Source organism: Pleuronectes platessa, chromosome 22 (assembly GCF_947347685.1).
Source record: "Pleuronectes platessa chromosome 22, fPlePla1.1, whole genome shotgun sequence".
In the NCBI taxonomy this organism is placed as follows: Eukaryota; Metazoa; Chordata; class Actinopteri; order Pleuronectiformes; family Pleuronectidae; genus Pleuronectes; species Pleuronectes platessa.
In genome coordinates, this window is record NC_070647.1 from 16,862,666 (window position 1) to 16,881,726 (window position 19,061).

Consider the following 19,061-nt stretch of genomic DNA (forward strand, 5'->3'; position numbering starts at 1 on the left):
CCTGGGGGCGCTTGTTTATAAGACCAGCACCTCCCCACTCACTCTCTCACCTTACATAATGAGCACATGGCATTTGGGGAAATAAGTGTATTTGTTTTTCTTGCAAGGAGTCACATGAGACGATGTGATCAACCTTCTCATTTACCCAAATAGAAACCATCATCATCAGCATAGAGACATAGAAACCTCCTAATCCTCCACTGTGATGATCTGTAGGTTTTCTTGTAAAGTATTCATGTAAAGTATTCATGTAAACAGTGCACTGGTGAATTGTATTGTATTTCTCTTCCGTGGAAGTCAAGTCACATGACGTCAGTTTTCTATTCTCTATTATCCGAGCCGGAGCTGGTCACTTCCCTTCAGGGCAGGAAGAGAGGATGAGTCGTCACTGTGAAGCGGAAAGATAGAAAACTCCACTTCCCCCTCGTTCTGTCTCTTTCCTCTTTACAGCCTCCACTCATCAATCACTTTGATTCTCTCCACTTTCCCTCCTTCGCTCTGCACGTCTGCCTCCGTGGTCCATTGTCGTCCGTCCCTGTTGTGCTCTCACGCTCTCGTGGTCATTTCACTCTCTCGCTCTCTCTCTCTCTCTCTCTGCTGGGACGTGTGAAACCAGTGGAGGTTGGCCCCTGCGCCTCGGCCAGTCACAGCTGCGTAACCTCAGCCACTTCCCAACCTTCCCCGACTGGCCTCGCTGCCCCGCGGCCCGGTGACCTGTGTGCACGCTGCGTGGCCACATCACCCGATGTCGCCAACCTTAACATGAAGACCAGGTCACATCGCCCCCAAATATAGAGCTGCCAGTCCCGATCTGCGTGCAGCTTCTGACCGGCCTTTGTTCAAAGTGGATTTTCATGCCTAGTTTTTATAAACATCCCCAGAAGAGAGGGGGCTGTGTTTGTTACTAACCAGCGGCACAAAATGACCACATACAGGACTTTCCCTCCTGTTGTAGATTTGTATCTGTAATTGTTGCAGCTGGCTCTCTCTGGGATTCGCTCCAGCCCCCCCCCCCCATGACCCTCGGAGGATCAGCAGCACAGATAGAGGAGTAGTGCGACTACCTGAGTACATAAGAGATAAGAGTGTGTGTGTGTTTTCCACTGTTTTCCTTCTCGGCCTTGTCGTTACACTCGGGCTAATATTTGTGTTGCGTCTGATTGCGTCGCCTCTTTGTCTCCTTGTCTCCTTGTGTCCTCGTCTCCTCGTCTCCTCGCTTCCGGGATGAGTCAGACTGAATCTCACACGGCATCTCAACCAGGAGACCGCTTTTAAAACTGTGATATCTGCATAATGAAAAACAACAGACGGACTGACTGACAGTCCAATGCACAAAGAAGGGGGTGTGCTGATTTAATTTGTGTCCTGATATAGAGATTGTAAATACACGCAGGCATCTGGCGGGCACCTGCAAATCCATCTGGCTGCGCACCATGCAGGTGAAGGATTAGGTTTCTTATCGTGCTGATGAAGATTGAACAGCCACACAAAACCAACGTGCACAGACTGACACAACACGCTCACGTTGTTTCTCCAGAGCGCCTCGTGTAAATGAAGACACGGGACATATGGATGTGTTTCTTGTATTCACACCTTTTCTTGTCTCTTGATTGGAAATCCCTGCAGACACATAGTGAAGCTGTGCAAGCAAAGTAAAGTAAAGTTCTAAAGATGTTAGATATAATACTGATCAAGGGAACCTGTCAAATATCAGCTGGTTTTCAGAATATGAAAATATGTTGAATGGGTCATAGGAGGAAAAAACAAAGTCGAGAATCTGCCAGTTTGTAGCAGATGCTGCGAAACCAGTCCAAGTCAACACATCTGCATGTGTTTGTATTTCATGACATTTGTTCCTTGGGATTTATTCATGAGGACTCGACGTGTTGGACGATGTTTCACTGACGTGGGTTTTATCTCCGGGTTCTGACCTGAAGGCCTTTCTCTGATGGAACGCTGCGACGGCTCCGCCATTGTTTCCGACGCCGCACAGTGTCTCAATGTGCCGAGCAAATTGAACAACTGTGACAAGCACTCTCACACCCAATAGGAGCAAAGCTTCCATCAGGCAGGAAATGCACAATAGAGGGAAAGATAATATTGTGTTAGTCTGAGACCTTGGGGTGAGAAGGGGGGGGAGTACAATTCTGAAATTGCAATAGATGATAAAGATGATGAAAATGTTACCTGTTCACATTAAGCTCATTCTGGAATCCACCAGCCTCAGGGACTCGCTGCAGTTCTGAGTCACTGATAGTTTCCCCTCAGGGTCCAGGAGAATGAGAGGGACTCGTCTCCGTCTGGAGGACAGACAGAGTTTGTCCCTCACGTCTGGTTCAGAAGAATCTCTGTGCTGCTGGTTTGTTTTTTGGACTTGATTCTGCAGAGCTCCGTCTCACCATTGATCCTCAATGAGCTCTGGTTAATGGTGTAATAACTGTCGGATCCTCCCCGTCGCCCCTTTTAGTTGAAGGAGAGCGGCGGCGTTTACCGAGAGCTGCTCTGTGTGAGGAAGATAATAGAGGTTTTCTGTCGGAGCCTTTGTGTGATGTCCGTGTGCAGAAGCCCGGCACTGAAATCCAGTGGAACACATGTTTATAAGGGCTTTTACCGGAGTGTCCACATCAAGCTGAGTGCTTATTCATGAAGGAGTGGGTGATTCCTGCAGGGCTGCACACTGGAGCTGCAGATATCAGCAGATCCCTGTGTCCATACACCTTCTGCCTTTAGGTTTGAACATAGAACAACTTAAAAGAGTGATCACAAGATTCTACTGGTTTTATATACATATTTAAATCATGTTTTAGGTCATAATTATTAGCTTATTAATGTGGGTTATGCAGTGTTTAGTGGTAAAGGTTTAAAAAGTACTTTCTTTAAGGTTACTCTGTTCATGCCTCTGATTAGAATAAAGTTAATTGAGGCCTAATTGATTGAAGATTGAATAGTGGAGTCAGTAAATAAGTATTATCTAATTAACAGGACCTTGTGTTTAGATTGTTTATCTCCCACAGGACATGAGACTCAGTGTGAATCTCAATTCTCAGAGAAACTATTTGACACTTTTATTTATTCTCTGTACTATGAGGTGGCTTAAAATTGAAATTTTAAAACTTACATTAAATATAAAACCTTCTGCGGCTTTAAATTTGCCATCAACTGTCGTGATGCTCCTTTAAATGAGCAAATAGGTTTTCACCCAAACCTTGTGTTGCCTTGTGGTGTCAGATATGTACAGTTTACATATGTTTGATTGAGAAACTCCTCCTCTTTACAGAGATGAGATCATGAAGCTGGATGCACCCTAGGACTTTAAATATGAATCTGCATGGGGTTTGTCCCCTCCCATCATGTCCCAGCTCGCCCTGTCTTGTCCGGGGGGGGGGGGGGGTCTCGACCAACAGCTGGGTCTTGGATCTACGCCCTGACATTTGCAGTCGGCCAGTTGGGTCGGCTGTTTAATCATTTTGGGCCGTTTCCCCGGCTAATGTGGTCGGAGTCCAGAGTTCACATTCATTCATTATTGATGGGAGAATAAAAATGTCTCTGTGGTGCACTAAACGCCGCAATTACCAAACTGTATCATCCCCCTGTGATGAGACGCCCTGTTGGTGAGACGGCTGGTCATCCATGTCGTGTGTGTGTGTGTGTGTGTGTGTGTGTGTGTGTGTGTGTGTGTGTGTGTGTGTGTGTGTGTGTGTGTGTGTGTGTGTGTGTGTGTGTGTGTGTGTGTGTGTGTGTGTGTGTGTGTGTGTGTGTGTGTGTGTGTGTGTGCATGTGTGTGTCTCTGGGGCTGTTGTCTGGCGTGTGTTCTTACAGTACAAAGAGGAAAAAGAAACGCCGCAGCCAATCTCCACGCCGCGAGGCAGCAGCAGCCGCCTGTTGCCATGGTAACTACCTGTTAATATTCCAGCAGAGTTTTCTCACTGATGGTGTGGGGGGGGGAGAAGAGAGAGAGCGAAAGAGAGAGAGAGAGACACTTTCTCACTACAGGGAAATCGATTGGACATTCCTGCAGAGAAATAAACGAGTTGAGCCATGTGGTCAGGAGGGAGGGGGGGGGGTGATGCTGCAGCAGCACCTGCACATGTTGGAGTGGTTCTCTGCTTAAGTCACCTCCATGACCTTGACTTGACCTTACTTAGGCTTAACGCTTGCAGAGATCGTTTCTAAATCCAAACGTCGTGGTCGTGGTCGAAGCCTCGGTTCTCCGCTCGTGTCCGTTAATGGAGTTCCCTTCTTCTTCTGAGGAGGAGGAGGTTTCTCTCTTGAGGAGAGCGTTCAGAGGTCAGGTGTTAAGGGACTGAGCTCTCCTCTGCTCCTGAGTGGTAAAGCCAGTCAGAGGGGACTGGTTGTCTATCATATTAAAAGGATGGCACTGGTCACGAGTCCCATTATGCCCCAGGGCTTGATCTCACAGAGCCCAGACAATCCCCTTTTCATTCCTCCTCTGGAAAGACCTTTTCTCTAAATGGTTTCTTTACTCAGGCACGAGGCAGGAAACCCCTGAGCTATTAATTACACAAACACACACACACACACACACAAACACACATGCATTGATTTCACTGTCACATCTGTGCTCGCACGTAGAGCCATGCAATTAATCTCTCAGAGACGTTTGTATGCAGCCGAATCAATTGGTTAACAGTTGATGCCACTTTTAAAGAAACAAATCCCTAAATACTTTTCTCACCAGTGAGGATTCCCCCCCACTGTTTGTCTAAGAACTCAGTCTCTTCGGGGTTTTGACTGTTTTTAGAGCAAATAAGCAAATCTGAAGAAGTCAAATTAGCTTTTAGGAAAACTATGATTTTTGCTATTTTGAAGCCCAAACGATTAATAAAGAAATTAATGCAGATTTTGATTAATCAATCCTTATCAGTATTCAGTGTCACCTTGCTTTTGCAGAATAAAGTATCTCAATGAAAATCAAAAAAATTATCAAATGTCAGTAAAGACAAGAACAAAAACTTTCTTAATGCACAAATATATAAATGTTTTATATTTCAGGCAATAACTGTCGCTTGAATTCAAAATGTCACGGTGTTCCATTAGACCTGACGTGTGTTTCTCGAAGCCGCGTGCAGAACCCATTTGTTCTGTCACCGGAGGATCTGGTGGATGTGCTGTGCACCTGATGCTGGAATGAAAAGTGTTTGTCTCTTCATTTATTTCATATTCACTTCTCATTCTGGACACTTGAGGTCTGCTCAATGTTCTGTGAGGCTGCTATTATCTGTGAAGATGTTCACTCGATCCTTCTTCATATTAAAGTGCCCTTATTCTGCTTTTCGGCAATGTGAACCTGAACTAATGGAAACTTGAAACCTTTTCCGAAGAGTCTGGATAATGTTGAGACTCTGTCACAGGCAGATTCCTTCAGTTCCTTGAGAATCCAAAAGTCTGTCAGGTCATGTTTGCATTCACCTCCATCAGGAGTTCAGTGAACAGCGATGGTTCCTCTAACTGAACATCTCACGTTGGAAAGAGACAGATCAAATATCAGATGATGCTCGATCAAGATGCACAAAATTAATTAATTTTCATGCAAACATCATCTTTTAAATCTATTTTAAAGTCGAGCTTGATTTGGTATTTAGTAAACCACAGCAGCTTCTTCCGTTTTAGATTCTCCAGTTCTCAAATGTGTGAAAGCTCAAAATCGTGTGCACATAGCATTAAGCTGCAGGTCAAGATGCAACATGATCCCACTGTAATTTATGTATTCTGTCTTTTTAATATTCACTACTTTGCAAAATGCCTTTACATTACATGAAGCCAATGCTGTTTTTTTTGTTGATTTTCCTACTTTCACTTCATACTTTTGTGAATATTCAGAAGAAGAAACTGAGCAGGACGTTTAATTGTCTCTGAACCAGTGTCTGAATTTTTACACCCTTAAAAAAACAAACAAGAAACAAACAACATTTTTGTTTTCGTTTCATCAGACTCATGCAAACATCAAAACTGTGGTTTAACAAGTTGTTTCATTAGCGCAGCAGCAGCAGCTCTGGGCTTTAACATGGACACTATCAAACAGTTCCATCTTTGATTTTACACTTTCAAGCTGTGCGACTTATATCAGACCCGTTTTTGAATTTATTTTTCCCTTTCAGTTTCGTTTGTTCCCAATTTCAATTTCTCGACTGATCACATCCAGCTCTCCTGTATCAGCCTCTTCCCCGTGGAGCTCGATATATTCCCTGTGTTATTTATGAGGACTCACGTGAGCTGCAGTGATTCTGCGGCGGTGACTCAGGGGAGTCCGGTGCTCGGCCTGCAGCTCCAGAGTGTCGTCTTGTCCCCGTGACCCGGTCTCCGTCTTCATTTGCCCGACAGCAATAGGGGGCCCTGGAATAGAATATCCAGGTCAGGTCTGTTTATCTGTTATTAACCCGTTTCTCAAGTCTACTTATACATATACACCGCTGAGCTCATGCGATTGCCTCGGGGGGGGGGGGGGTCACGGGGAAGATGGGGCTGAAGTGACACAGAAAAATGAGCTTGTTAAAAAAAAATTATGATGATGATGCTGAGGAGTCTCGTGTTGCTTGTCATTTATTTAAAAACCGAAGTTTATGTCCCTTCTTCGTCTTTCTCCTCCGTCTCCGAGGGGCCAGGCCGGCTTCACTCTCACCGCGGATGTTTATTACACAAACAGCACCTGGGATCAAATATTCCTATTTCTTTTAGTGTGTGTGTGTGTGGGGGGGGGTTTGGGGGGGGGGAGCCAAGTGTTGGAGAGAGATAACATGCACAGGGAGTACGAGTTGGGGACAGAGAGAGCTGCAGACTGGTTTATATGTCTTCATCTGACATCATGAATAATTCAGCAGAGGGCTCCCCGTCACCCCGGAATCATATTAAGAGAATAGTTTGGAACAGAAGCTGCTGGGAGATGAGGTTTGGGCTGTGGCTGAGATGGGAAGTTCCTGATTACTGTGAATTATTCAAACCTTCTGCACAAACACATACAAGTGCAGAGCATCTCCAGCAGAGGAGGCCGTGATTCCAGAGGAAGCTCTGGTGATTTCTGTGCTTCTTCTCACCAGGACGGGAGATGGAGAGCGAGGAGCAGCTTCTTCCATGCGGGAGGTTTGAGGAATCCCTGCTTTCAAGTCTTCTTTCAGAATTCTTACTTTGCTTTTTGCTCTTTGGAGCTTTGCGATCAGAAAACATTTGCAGTGCAGACGGGAGGGGGGAAACCGGAAAGATGTTTAATCTTGTTTAGGGAAACACGCATCGCTCTCTGGATCCTGGAATCGTGTTTATTTCATATTTATCAAACAGATTAAGTCGATGTCATCACTTCTGGAGATTTGCTTTTTAGACGGGCTTTTCCTTGAAGGCCTCTGGGATCACAAGCTCCATCACCGAGGGCTTCAGAAGGAAAAGAGTAGATTCACATCGGAGGTTTAAGTGATTTTCATGTCTCTGACCACTTAGTACTCACTGACCTGAAAAACAACTGAACGGTGGATATTACCCACGATGCTCAGCTTCCTGACCCAAACTGTAACACATCCACGAAACTCTGTTGAGAGTTCTTCACATTTTAACAGTTTCCTGCTGAATACCGGAGATAAACTCAGTTTTTTTCAGCTCAACACTTCTCCAAGGGGATCGAACCCCACTTACCGGGGTCAGTCACATATTGAACTGATCACCCTGTTTATCATGATGAGCGAGTCCTAATCCAAAGTCTGTAAAACCAATAACCTGACACTTTCAAGAGCTGAGTCAATATTCACTTTGGGAAATAAGGGGTCGGGCTCCGACTGTAAATCAGCGGCAGTCTGATGCCGTGCACGCCCCCCCCCCCCCCCCCCCCGGCCCCGTGATTCTATGGTAATCCACGGGTCAAGATTCAGCTGTGACGGAAAATTAACTAACGGAGGTGAATGTTTGGAGGTTTTATAAATGACTGAGGCAGCTCCCTGACGACACCTGACATCAAATGAAGTAATATCTAAATAAAGACTGGACCTCTCAATTCCCAGTCGCCGGGGTTTTCATCTTCCACTCAAACCAGCGCTTCTCTCTGGGAGAAAATGCTGCAAATCGTCACATCAGCACCAAACATTCCTCTGAGCCGTTCCATCGGAGACACACCCTAATACCAGCTGCTCCATCAATGCTGCTCGGCGGCTGAGCGGCGATGGAAAGAAGCTGTTAGAATAATTACTGGTGTAGGCAACAAGAAAAAAAGAAGCCGACCTCCCCGGAAAAGGCTGTGGGAAGAAGAGGGAGCAGGACTCTGGCTGGGGAATACTGGAATTCTTGGGCTGGACACTGTGGGAAGACGTGGTGGGAGGAATCTGCAGCTGAACTCCCTGCCCTTCTCTCCACAGACGGGGAAAACTCCTACAAAATAAGACTCACAAAGCCGGTGTCTGCTGTGTGTGGCTCTTTGTTCCATGTGGTATCAACGGACTTAACTTCCTCCGTGTTGTAATTACTGTTTGTTTAGAAGCGGCCGCATCCCCCTGCGCCGCGTCATTAGGATTAGCACGCGGCGGGGGGGTGCTTTCCCATTCTCCTGCAGCAAACTCAATATCCCATCTGTCACAAGCCATTTCGCTGCAGCCTCACAAAGCCCCGGCCGCAGCACCAGATCCCCTAAATGGATTAATCCTCTCCAGCCGACATTAGCTGCTGCGCCTCCTTTTGCCAGCTCCTTAAAAAAATGAATGCTGAACACACCTGTGATCAAAACAAGACGTAAAGAGGCAAACGTGCATTCAAGGTCGTGCTTTGAATTGATGGTTTTTGAAGTAAACAACGTGCCTCTCAGCCCCATTGGTTTAATTAGAGTGCACGTAATGAAGTGAGGGAGTGATGTTGAGCCACCAAAGGCCTTCGATTTCACTGAAGAGACGATTTATTTCACAGACAATGAGCAATTCTGCCAAAATCCTGCACTGATTACGCAAAAACAGACGTAATCCAATCGATGGCGGTAGCGGGGGTGCACATGCAGGGAGGTCACTCTCACGGTACAGTGTCCGAGTCACAGGTACACAAACTGAAGAGTACAAACTTGCAGGTAGATGCACAGCTGCACCTGAAACTAGGAGGTCTCACTGTCTGCGTGGACGGTAAAAGCTTTGTGGACAGAAGCACGCACGCTGTGCACAGTGTGAATCGGCCACTTTCTCTCCTTTTTAATCATTTAAATCAATGTTTGCTCTTTCGTTGCCTCATGTGGAATAAATGTGGGTTTTAAAAAATCTCCGCTTTGAATATATTTCTCTGAAAATCATTTCCCCCCCCCCACAGAGGCGGTGATTCACTCTAAATCAGCATAAAGTGAGAAGTAGTGGAAACTGTGCCTGCAGAGGAAAACTTTTAGTGCTTTTAATGGTGTCGTCCTGTTTCTGACCTTCTCTCTCTCTGACGTCTGCAGGTGCACTGAGCCTGCCGGAGAGTTTGAACCTGCACCGGGACCAGCAGCGCTCCGGGAGGGGCGGCGAGGGCCAGGGCTACTCGCAGGCCGAGCTCCGCACGCTGGAGCAGTCGCTCCTCGCCACCCGGGTGGGAAGCATCGCCGAGCTGAGTGAGTGAAGCGCCGACGTCATCACACCGTGTCAGAGGAGTCATAGAGGGGTTTAACACGGTGAAGCAGGAAGTGAATACGAATGTCCCACTTTATTTCTCCTCAGGCGAGCGATGAGCAGGAACTGGGCTCTCAGGATTCCCCATTAGTGCATTTGAAAAAGAGAAATTCTGACTCAAGGTTAACTGTGTGGATGTTCCCTGAGCTTTCGGCCATCGACACAATATGACCACATAACCATCTGTTATCCAGTGATAACATGTGAGTTTATTGGCAGCAACAACACTATGAAAACACTCTCGGACATAATTATCCTTCATTAAAATGTCCAACGACACAAGTTTTGGCTTCAAACCAAATTAAATGGTAAAACAAAGTCCAGTTCCTCGTTATGCAGAACGACTCCTGTCAGTGTTTTATTTTATTATTGGCTTGTTCCCTGAGAAATTTACATTTAAGATGATCTTTAACTTTGCAGTTGTTGGAACTGGAGGTAATTTGAGAAGTTTAATCTGTCCCATTTTACAAACTTCCTGTTTTGAATGTGAAATATTTTACCTTTAACATTTGTTTGCAAGTCCAGTACTTGGGTAAATATACGTTATTACTAATATTCATATTCCTTTATACATGTATATAGACAAATCAAGTGTCTTCATTTCTATCTACATTATCTGACAGTTGTATAACTTCAATTATCTGAGCTCGCTGGGGAGATCACGAGAAGTTTGCAGAATAAAGTTTGCATTGGAGAAGAGTGTTTTAACTCAGTTGAGCCTCATCGCACAAAATGACCTTTGGATCAGATTCATGGAGGAGAAACAATTGAGAAATATGATGGAGCTGCTCTGGAGACCTCTGACAGTCTGCGGTGGTAACTCATGACTTCTCACTGCTGCCTGTGGGATCTAATAGACTCAAACCACCTCTTACTGATCACATTCTGTTCTTCTTAATGCTCTGATAGTCAAATAAAGAGGTGCATTGTATTCACATGATCCAAAACCACTCTTCAGTACATCCACCTTGTGTGTTGAGCCGTTTTCTTCACGGTAAATATGCATCAGGGTTTTTTATTTCAGCCTAAAACACATGTTATTGATAATCTGCTCTTGGAATATGTCATTTAAAGGTCAATTATCAATTCAAATTATGCTTCTGAAGCTTTTCTACCCCGGCTGACCTTAAATTTCAAGTTCTATTGAACTAAAACGAACTTAAACGACTTTAAAAGAAAAAAAAATCTAATTTTAAAGATATTAAATGGTGACATAAAGTGTAAAACCTCAGGACGTTAGACACGTTATAAATGCAGCAGTAATTGTTTTAAACACACATTAAACCTGATCCGCTCCAGGACTTTATTCCAACGTCCATTTGCCAAATAGTCCCATTAGTGTGAAGGGGATGCACACTCCCGATTCTGCGCCCCCCCCGTCCTCTCCCACACTGACACACTGCAGCCAGGAACTGTTCTATTCCAGCTGTTCTAACACCTGCTTATGAGTCGGGTCTGGGGACCGTTTTAAATCCAAGGTCAGCGCCTCAGAGGCTTTTAACCTCGACTTGAAAGAAAGGGGCTGCACCTTTTAACTCCGCCACCCCCCCCCCCGGCCCTCCACCCTCATCCTCGTCCACTCCCCAGCCACACATCAGCCCCCCCCCCCCCTCCAGACATTTGCTCTATGTGTGACTCTGTTAAATCCTCCCTGGATGACTGTTCGACCCTGTGGCCCTTTTATAAAGCAGGAGTCCTCGATGCATCATTGATTAAAGTCAGGATTTATAGTCTTCTCTGGTAAATGTTATTTATCACCGACACACGTCAGAGCAGTGATTCAGTCTGAACCAGCCTCAAGGGAAGAAGATGCATTTACATTTACTTCACTTAATAATAATAACGTTAGAATAATTACAGAAAAATGTGGAAAGCAGCAGTTTGAAGTATTTCAAGTGTTTTGAAGCTGCTGCCAGTGCTTTATTTTCTGAGTACATTTTTGTAAATTTATTAGTACTTTATCTTAAATCAAGTATAATGTAACTGTACGACTTCTCTCACCACTGATCACTGACGTGTTTTTTCCAACTTGTTCATAAGTAAATTCAAACATAATGAGAAGACGACATCCACTTTCCCTCTCACCCAGTTTCCCCCTGACATCCATAAGTTTGCTTCTGCTTACAGTAGCTGTTTCTGAGCAGTAATTACATCCGTCCATTATCCATACTGCGCTCGTCCTGTGAGGGTCACGGGGTCACGGGGGCCCGGAGCCGGCCAGCACAGCGTGGAGAGGTCGCCTGCGTATCAGAGCGTCGACAGAGACAAACTGTTATTTACACCTGCAGGCTGTTAAACCAAGCTGTGTGCGTCTGGACTGTGGGAGGAGGTTGGAGAAAACCCACAAAGAGAACATGCAAAAGAACGTGTGTCTATACAGAAGGGCTCCGGGGGATTTGAACCAAGAACCTTCCTGTGAGGAGACGGTGCTAACAACCTTACCAGCATGCCCCCCCCGCCCCCCCCCATCAATATGTACACAACAATATTATTCAGTAGCTGCTTGACGCACAGTATTATTAAAATTGCAGTAACTACAAATCAAAATCTATTACACTTCCTCCCGAGTGGGAAAAATAACAACTTATTAAATGTTGTAGGTAAATGGATTTCTATTAAAACTATGTTGCTATTATTTTGTACTAAAGCATATGTAGTATTTATTCTTACTTTGAGGCTTTTAGTTTGATAATTATATGATTTTCCTTCATTGAAAATCAATTCTCCTGCACGTCAGCAGCAGGAAATGCACCAGTGACACATACATTAAAGCATGAAAGCTAATAAGTGAGTGCTCCTCCTCTAATTGCTGGTGGGATGCATGTGTGCATTATAAAGCAGCTCTCATGCATTTGCTGTTTGCTAATGTGAATAATATACAGTGCAAAACATTGGAGAACTTTCTGCTCACGTCCTCTCATCAAAAGGACAGAGAGAAGCTGCAGCGGCTGCAGTTTGCTTCCTGTTTAAAGCGCCGCGTGTTCGACTCCCTCCGCCGCTCTGCCTCAGCCGGGCCTCCTCACCTCCGGGGTCGTCCAGTCAAACGCTGATGAGTTGAGAACTTGCTTGTGATTGCGTTGAATGTGCGACTTTCTGCACGTTTCCATCTGTCTCCAAACAACCGCCTGAGATATTCTATATTTACCTAATCGTCAAATGACTCCCATTAAATTCAAACCTAACTGTGAGTTGATCCTGAAAAACAAGTATTTACCCTCGTTTCCCAAACGTGATGTATTCCCCTGTGTTTGAATCCATCCAACCAATGAGCTGATCGGCTTTCATCTGTCATACACACCGACCTGCTGCCAGAAATAATGACCAGCTGAACATAGTCCCCGAAAAAATTCCTCCTATTTGAGTCAAACTTGCTGAAATAGTACACAGACGTTCATGGCTGCTCGAGCCTGGAAGTTCAATGCTCGCCACAAAGTCGCAGAAATGTGCAGCGTCAGCTTCTAGACGTCCAAAGTAAAGAGGAAGGAGGAATCATCACGTTCAGCCCGGTGTCGTGTTTCCATCACCGCCGATCAGAGCCAATAAAAACCTGTTTCCACAGCAGAGCCTTTTAACCTGATTCTGATCGAATCCGTTCACTTTGCAGATAAAAGCCAGATGTCATTGGTTTTATTTTTTTAATGACAAGTGGAAAAGAGGCTTGAGTGTTTCGGGAAATCAGACATATCCCAGAAATGAAACTCGAAAAAATCAGCTGGTTTAAAATTTGCTAGCCCAAGGTTTTTCTTTGAGAATAAACCATTTATTTATTTTACTTTCCTGGTCTTGACTTCCTGAAAACCTGAGTAAGAGTCAGTCAAAGCTGTACAGGTGAGATAGAACCTCAGTTCTCCAACACGGGTGTTGTAGATAAATAAACAGCGCTGGTTATTACACGTCAGACAGATGAAGTGCTGTTGTCTGAATCTGTCGCATGCGTATTAAAACAAGACAGGTGATCCTAAAGTAAACATAATGAACTCGTATCTCCAAAAAAGAAATTTCAAGATAAGTCGGTGAAACAAAATAATTCTCACTCTCACTCACTGGAAGATAAAAAGATTTTTTGCGGCTGCTAAGAATAAAAGGAGCACACGGGGAAGTGATGATCCACTCTACTGATTTTCCTGATGAGACATTTAAGTCGTCGTTAGGCTGCAATGACCCAGAGGATCATATCACTGACGAGCACCACGCTCCACCGGCTCCACAGCAAGGCATTGTGGGTCCAGACGGAAATAATCACAATGTATTTTTACCAGATGACTAGAGGACAAAGCCTGACAACATGCAGACCATGAGAGCTCCATGAAATCTGATGTACACGGTGCCCAGCGGAGGAATCATAATGAAAATGGTGATTTCCTGATGTTCAGAACGCCATCATCAGAACTATTAGTATTCTGGTTTGGGCACCTGACGCCTCAGGCTCCCTTGTAATGAGAATAGATGTTAAATGATGTTTGAATGGCCGTCATGAGCAATTTGGGGCTCAGAATCTGGCCCAAGGACACTGGAGGTGCCGGGGGTCGAACCATCAACCTTCTGGTTAGTCTAATACCCGCTCCTTCCGTCCACAGTCCAAAGTCATTCAGCTGAGATAAGATTAAGACACTAAACTGCCCATAGGCGTGAATATGAGTGGACCCCGCCTCTCGCCCTGTCTCAGCTGGGATTGTCTCTTGCTCACCTGTGACAAACAAATCAACCATAACCAGCGTTTGTTTTCCTTCCTGAGGGGCTTCCTGTTTAATATTGCTGGGAGTTATGTCCCATTAACTGAGGTCATTAACTTTCATGTCCGTGCTGCAGATCCGGACCCTTTAGAATGTGAATCGATCTCCTGCAGGAACCAGGGGACACCAGAAATCAGGTTACTGTCAAAATGTGGGAATAAGCCGATTTTTTTACAGTGTGTGAGAAATGATGCAGAGCAGAAGATGATGGAGGATGTCAGTCATCTCAGTGGGGGGTGGGGGGGGGTTGATTTACGGTGATTACTCTAATTCTCATATAGAGAACTAATGTGATAATGATGCATCACCTGTGGTATCACAGCAGAAACAGGAGTCTGTGGTTCAGAGTGAATCTGCACGATATCAACACGTTCAAATGGGTGAAATAAAAAATCTCTTTTAACCTGAACAGTAAACAGGAGCAGCTGAAAGTCGAAGTGGTCACACAGGAGGTCACATGTCGGGACAGTTCCCCACTCGACTTGTTCTCTAATTAACGGATGATAGAGGATGTGCAAGAGCAACATTCATCACTGGATCTGTAATTTCATTCTCTGGAGCTGGAGAGGTGAGAGGGCTGCTTCAGCTCTGAGGTCACCATTATCTCCCCGTCCTCATATTTCATGTCCGTGTCCGGGCGAGGGGAAGCAGAGCGCCGGCGGCACATTTGGACTCTTGGCGCTCCGGGTGTTTTTGCTCTATCCTCGTCTCACGTCGCTCTACAATGAAGGACTTATTTAAAGTTTCCCCCACATGTGCCATGTCAGACTTATGGGATGTATAGGCGGCGAGTTGACATCTTGTGAGCAGGTGTGGCGGGGGGGGGGGGGGGGGGGGGGCGTTCATCCGTCGGCACACCGGCTGCACCGCTGGTCAGAGAGCCGCCACTGGGCAAATAAACTGTAATGTAACACAGAGCAGGTCTCCAGCAATGAGGCCCTCCATTCCTGCAGCTGGGTGTGCCTCCACCGCCGAGCTGCCCAAACATTCAAAGCATGAACTGTGTTGAAGCTGAAACCCTTGAGATTACATATCTGAAATTATTAATGGTTTTTACTCCATAAAGCAGAAGAGAAGTGGAGCTCGCATGTAACCAAACAAACACCAGCATGACCTCCTCGGCGAAGGTAATAAAAACGACAGCTGATCCAATGTCAGCCGTTGGTCTGTCGGCTAACAATGAGAACCTGTATTGCTCTTTAATAAAAAATGGATAAGAGGAGATACAAGATAGGATTTGAAAAGGGAATCATTAGAATCCAGTTGTTTGTTTGTCGCGCCAGATGCAAAATGAAACCAGCCATCGACTCCCATCCCTCAGAGTCAGTAGAGACTCTGCTGTTTAATTAACCTGTTAATTGACCTCAACATACAAACGACTAAATCATCCTCTTGTCTTTTCATTTGACAGCTAAACACATAATTATCACTTCGTGTCTTTGATCTCGTGGGCTTTAAAGATTCCGGCGGTTTCTCTCGCTCTCTGTGTTTTTTCTCTCCCTGGTTGACAGAAGCCAGATTGAAGGCCTGAGTCATCGGGAGTCCTGCTGTGAACAGTCAGAGAGGAAAAGAGCTTTTCTCTTTCTCAGGGTTCCACAAACAGAGGAATCCCTCTGCTCCCTGTGAGAAGGTGTCAGAAAACCCAGTGATTCTTCCCAGGAAGCGATTGTTTACTGGAGCCAGTGATGAAATATGATTTGTGCCGAGCTTCTGTTTGCACTCTCCACAAACAGACGTTATTCTCATGATTAACGATTATTTTATAAAACACACTCGCTTCCCTTTTTCTTTTCTAACAACCTGCATTTCAACAAGATGTCATATATATCCCTGCGTGTGGAGAAAAGCCGACTCCCATCGTCTCTGCTCCATTATCCCACGCTCAGTATCTGGGATAATGGAATCGCTTCAGACGCGGAGGATTCTCAGGGAGGTGTTACGTTTCATCTCGAGACCGAGCGCTCTCTCTTCTCATTTTTCATTATATTAGCGCTAAAATACTTCTCCTGCTTCGCCATGCATCATTTCTCCTAATCTCATCGTCTGACCCATTTCTCGGCGTCGGCTGACGGACGAGAAAGAAGGAAAAATGAGAGACATTTACTATATTTTCTCTTAATTTGATGAAAGCTCCTTTATCTAGTCACAAAGACGTCTCAGCTGTAAGGTTGCATTTCTCTTTTTTCAAAGCACATTTCAGCCTCTTCAGCTGCTGAAGATACTGTCACTCCGTGTCCTCTGCAGCGTCTTGATAATTGACATGTCAAAGCGAAGGGAAAGGTCCCTGCTGTCACTTTTGTCCTTTCTGTCCTCCGCCTCCTCCGTCCTCTGTGAGGTCACAGCGTCATTCGCTTCCTCCAGTCGGTCCATCGTAGAGTCTCCGGGTTTCAGGTGAATAAAAGGGGCTGAGCAGATTGTTCTGGGGGGGGGGGGCTGAGGAGGAGTTTACTGTCACATGTTCCCTCAGGTTGAACACTAACCAGGGAAAGGAAAGGGAGGAAAGTTTGCATCTATTTGCAGAGGAAACACTAAGTTGAGTGTGAGCAAAACATAGTCAGCATATATTTGAAAAAGACAGGAGCTGGGGACGGCTGTCAAATATTATAAAGACGACTCCATGTCAGCTTGGGCCTTGGAAAGTTTGGGAGGATTTTTAAATTATATGAAATGTGAACTATTTTGTAAAAATAGGAATAAATGTGTCATGAGTAACATCAGGATGAATGTGTTTGATATCATATTTTTAAAGATGAGATCGACTCATTCTGTTTCCAGACTTGTAGAAGAACTGGGTGCGGCCATTTTCCTTATCTGTCTCCCAGCACCTTTAAGAGGACAGCGAGGACATGCCTACACAACAACCCTCTTCACACACACACACACACCGACACACACACACACGCTCACTAGAAAAGCTTGTAGTCTGTTGCTGCAGTAATTACATGAGGCTGGATTCATTATTGTATAATGGCTTAATGTCCCCTGGTACCTGTCACGGGATCCCGCTCGCACATCGGCGCTGCCCAGATTAAAATAGAGATGAAAGAGCTGCGTGAGGAATAAGTGGAGTATACTTCTCCAAAAGGAAGATGTAAGACCATGTTTGTTTTCAGGGTAAATTAGTATAATGCATCGGGTTGTTTCTCACTTTGTGTTCTCGTTTGTAATATTTAGCGGCTGAAGTATCACAAGCTTGATTTTGGTCGTTCAAGGTCAAATGAAAGACTTTAAAGATGGAGTAGATTCCGATCTGAGAGTAAATGTTCTTCTTCTTCCTGCTCATCAGGTGGTGTCAGTGGGGAAAGTTTCAAGTTGGGACATTTTCTCTTCACTGTTTGCATCCACTCATTTACTTTGTGTTCAGACTCAGTGCACTCTATGTCTCTAAATGTCTCCAACAACAATACAAGCAATGTATTGTGTTGCTGGATTGGAAACTCACCTTGGGACTCTATTCAAAAAAGATCCTAGCGTGTTCTTTTGTGCTCTCTAATCCACTGACAACATTTCTAAAGGCTGGAATACAAACACAGGACACAAAGGAGGAACAAGGACGGAGGGTGGAGGGTGGGGGGGGGGGGGGGGGGGTGGAGGGTGGAGAACGATTTCTGCAGTTTACTTGCCAAATGTAATCACATGAGGACTTGGACGGAGGCAGCGAATGGGAAGAAGCCAAAGATTTGTTTTCGAGAATGACCGGTCACGCCCTAAAAACAGCCGGAAAGATTTTAATGCAATATCAGAGACAATTAAAAACACTGTAATGAGGCTTTTTTGTGTCCTTTTTAGAGATTTGTTTCACAAGGACACAAAGTTTGACAACAGAGCTGATTTCCACTGGATGTGGTGGAAGGATGTGTTGTGGGTGAAGGGAGAACTTCTTGTGTAACAGGGCGTTTTCCCAGGGAATCACTCCCACAGGCCCATTTGGGGATTTGATATCTATGAGTGAGTTAGATTTGGTGCAGCTTGATTGGATTTGAGGGGACTGCTGGGCCTCGGTGGATGTATCTGCTCTTCTTAGCGTCTATTCTAACGTCACATTTGATTATTCTGGTTTCCGTGAGTTCCCATGTCTCTAGAATCCTCCAAACGCAGAGTGTGTCATCTCTCACTGGGTCAACTGGTGTGTGTGTGTTCTCACGAGTAAAACGTTTATACATCGGTTAACATTTGAATTTTTCCCTGATCTGACGTCTCTTGTCAATCGTGTTGGACCCTGATTAAACTCTATTGGATATTAGTGTGACCAGCATGTGTAAGCAGTGAAGTGTGCGACACCCCTCTGCAGCCAGCCAGATGTTCTTCATTAATAATTATTACCCATCAACCTGACACCCTGGAGCCCGCCTCTCTCTCTCTCTCTCTCCGCTCCTCCACCGCGGCCGGTGACTGCGGCGGCTGAAGTCGTCCGTGTCAAAACATCCACTTTACATTCTGGCCGTGCCGCGGTGAGACGGACATTACACCGTGGCCTTCACCGCGGCGCTGGGGAGAGATAATGCAGACTCACTAATAGAGTGTTCTGGAGGAAGCCCAGAGGCCTAATGGAAGTTTTGAGGTAATAAGGCGGTGAATTGAACAGGCTGCTCTTACTTCTCACCTCACTGTTTCCAGCCCACAACAACAAACAAAAAAGGAAAAGACGGGGGGGGGGGGCAGCTGTTTGGAGACAGCTGTTTGCAGCAGGGCTCCGATGAGAGGGGACATC

General features: G+C 45.3%; 1 protein-coding gene across 1 annotated transcript in view; it reads left to right on the top strand.

Annotated features, from left to right (window-relative positions):
* The window catches only part of LOC128428598 (ankyrin repeat and BTB/POZ domain-containing protein 3-A), a 103,238-nt gene that overhangs the window by 56,788 nt on the left and 27,389 nt on the right, over nucleotides 1-19,061 (top strand). Inside the window, exon 2 of the mRNA XM_053414810.1 lies at nucleotides 9,410-9,559. Coding sequence (XP_053270785.1) covers nucleotides 9,410-9,559 — 150 coding nt within the window. The remainder of the gene's footprint in view (nucleotides 1-9,409; nucleotides 9,560-19,061) is intronic.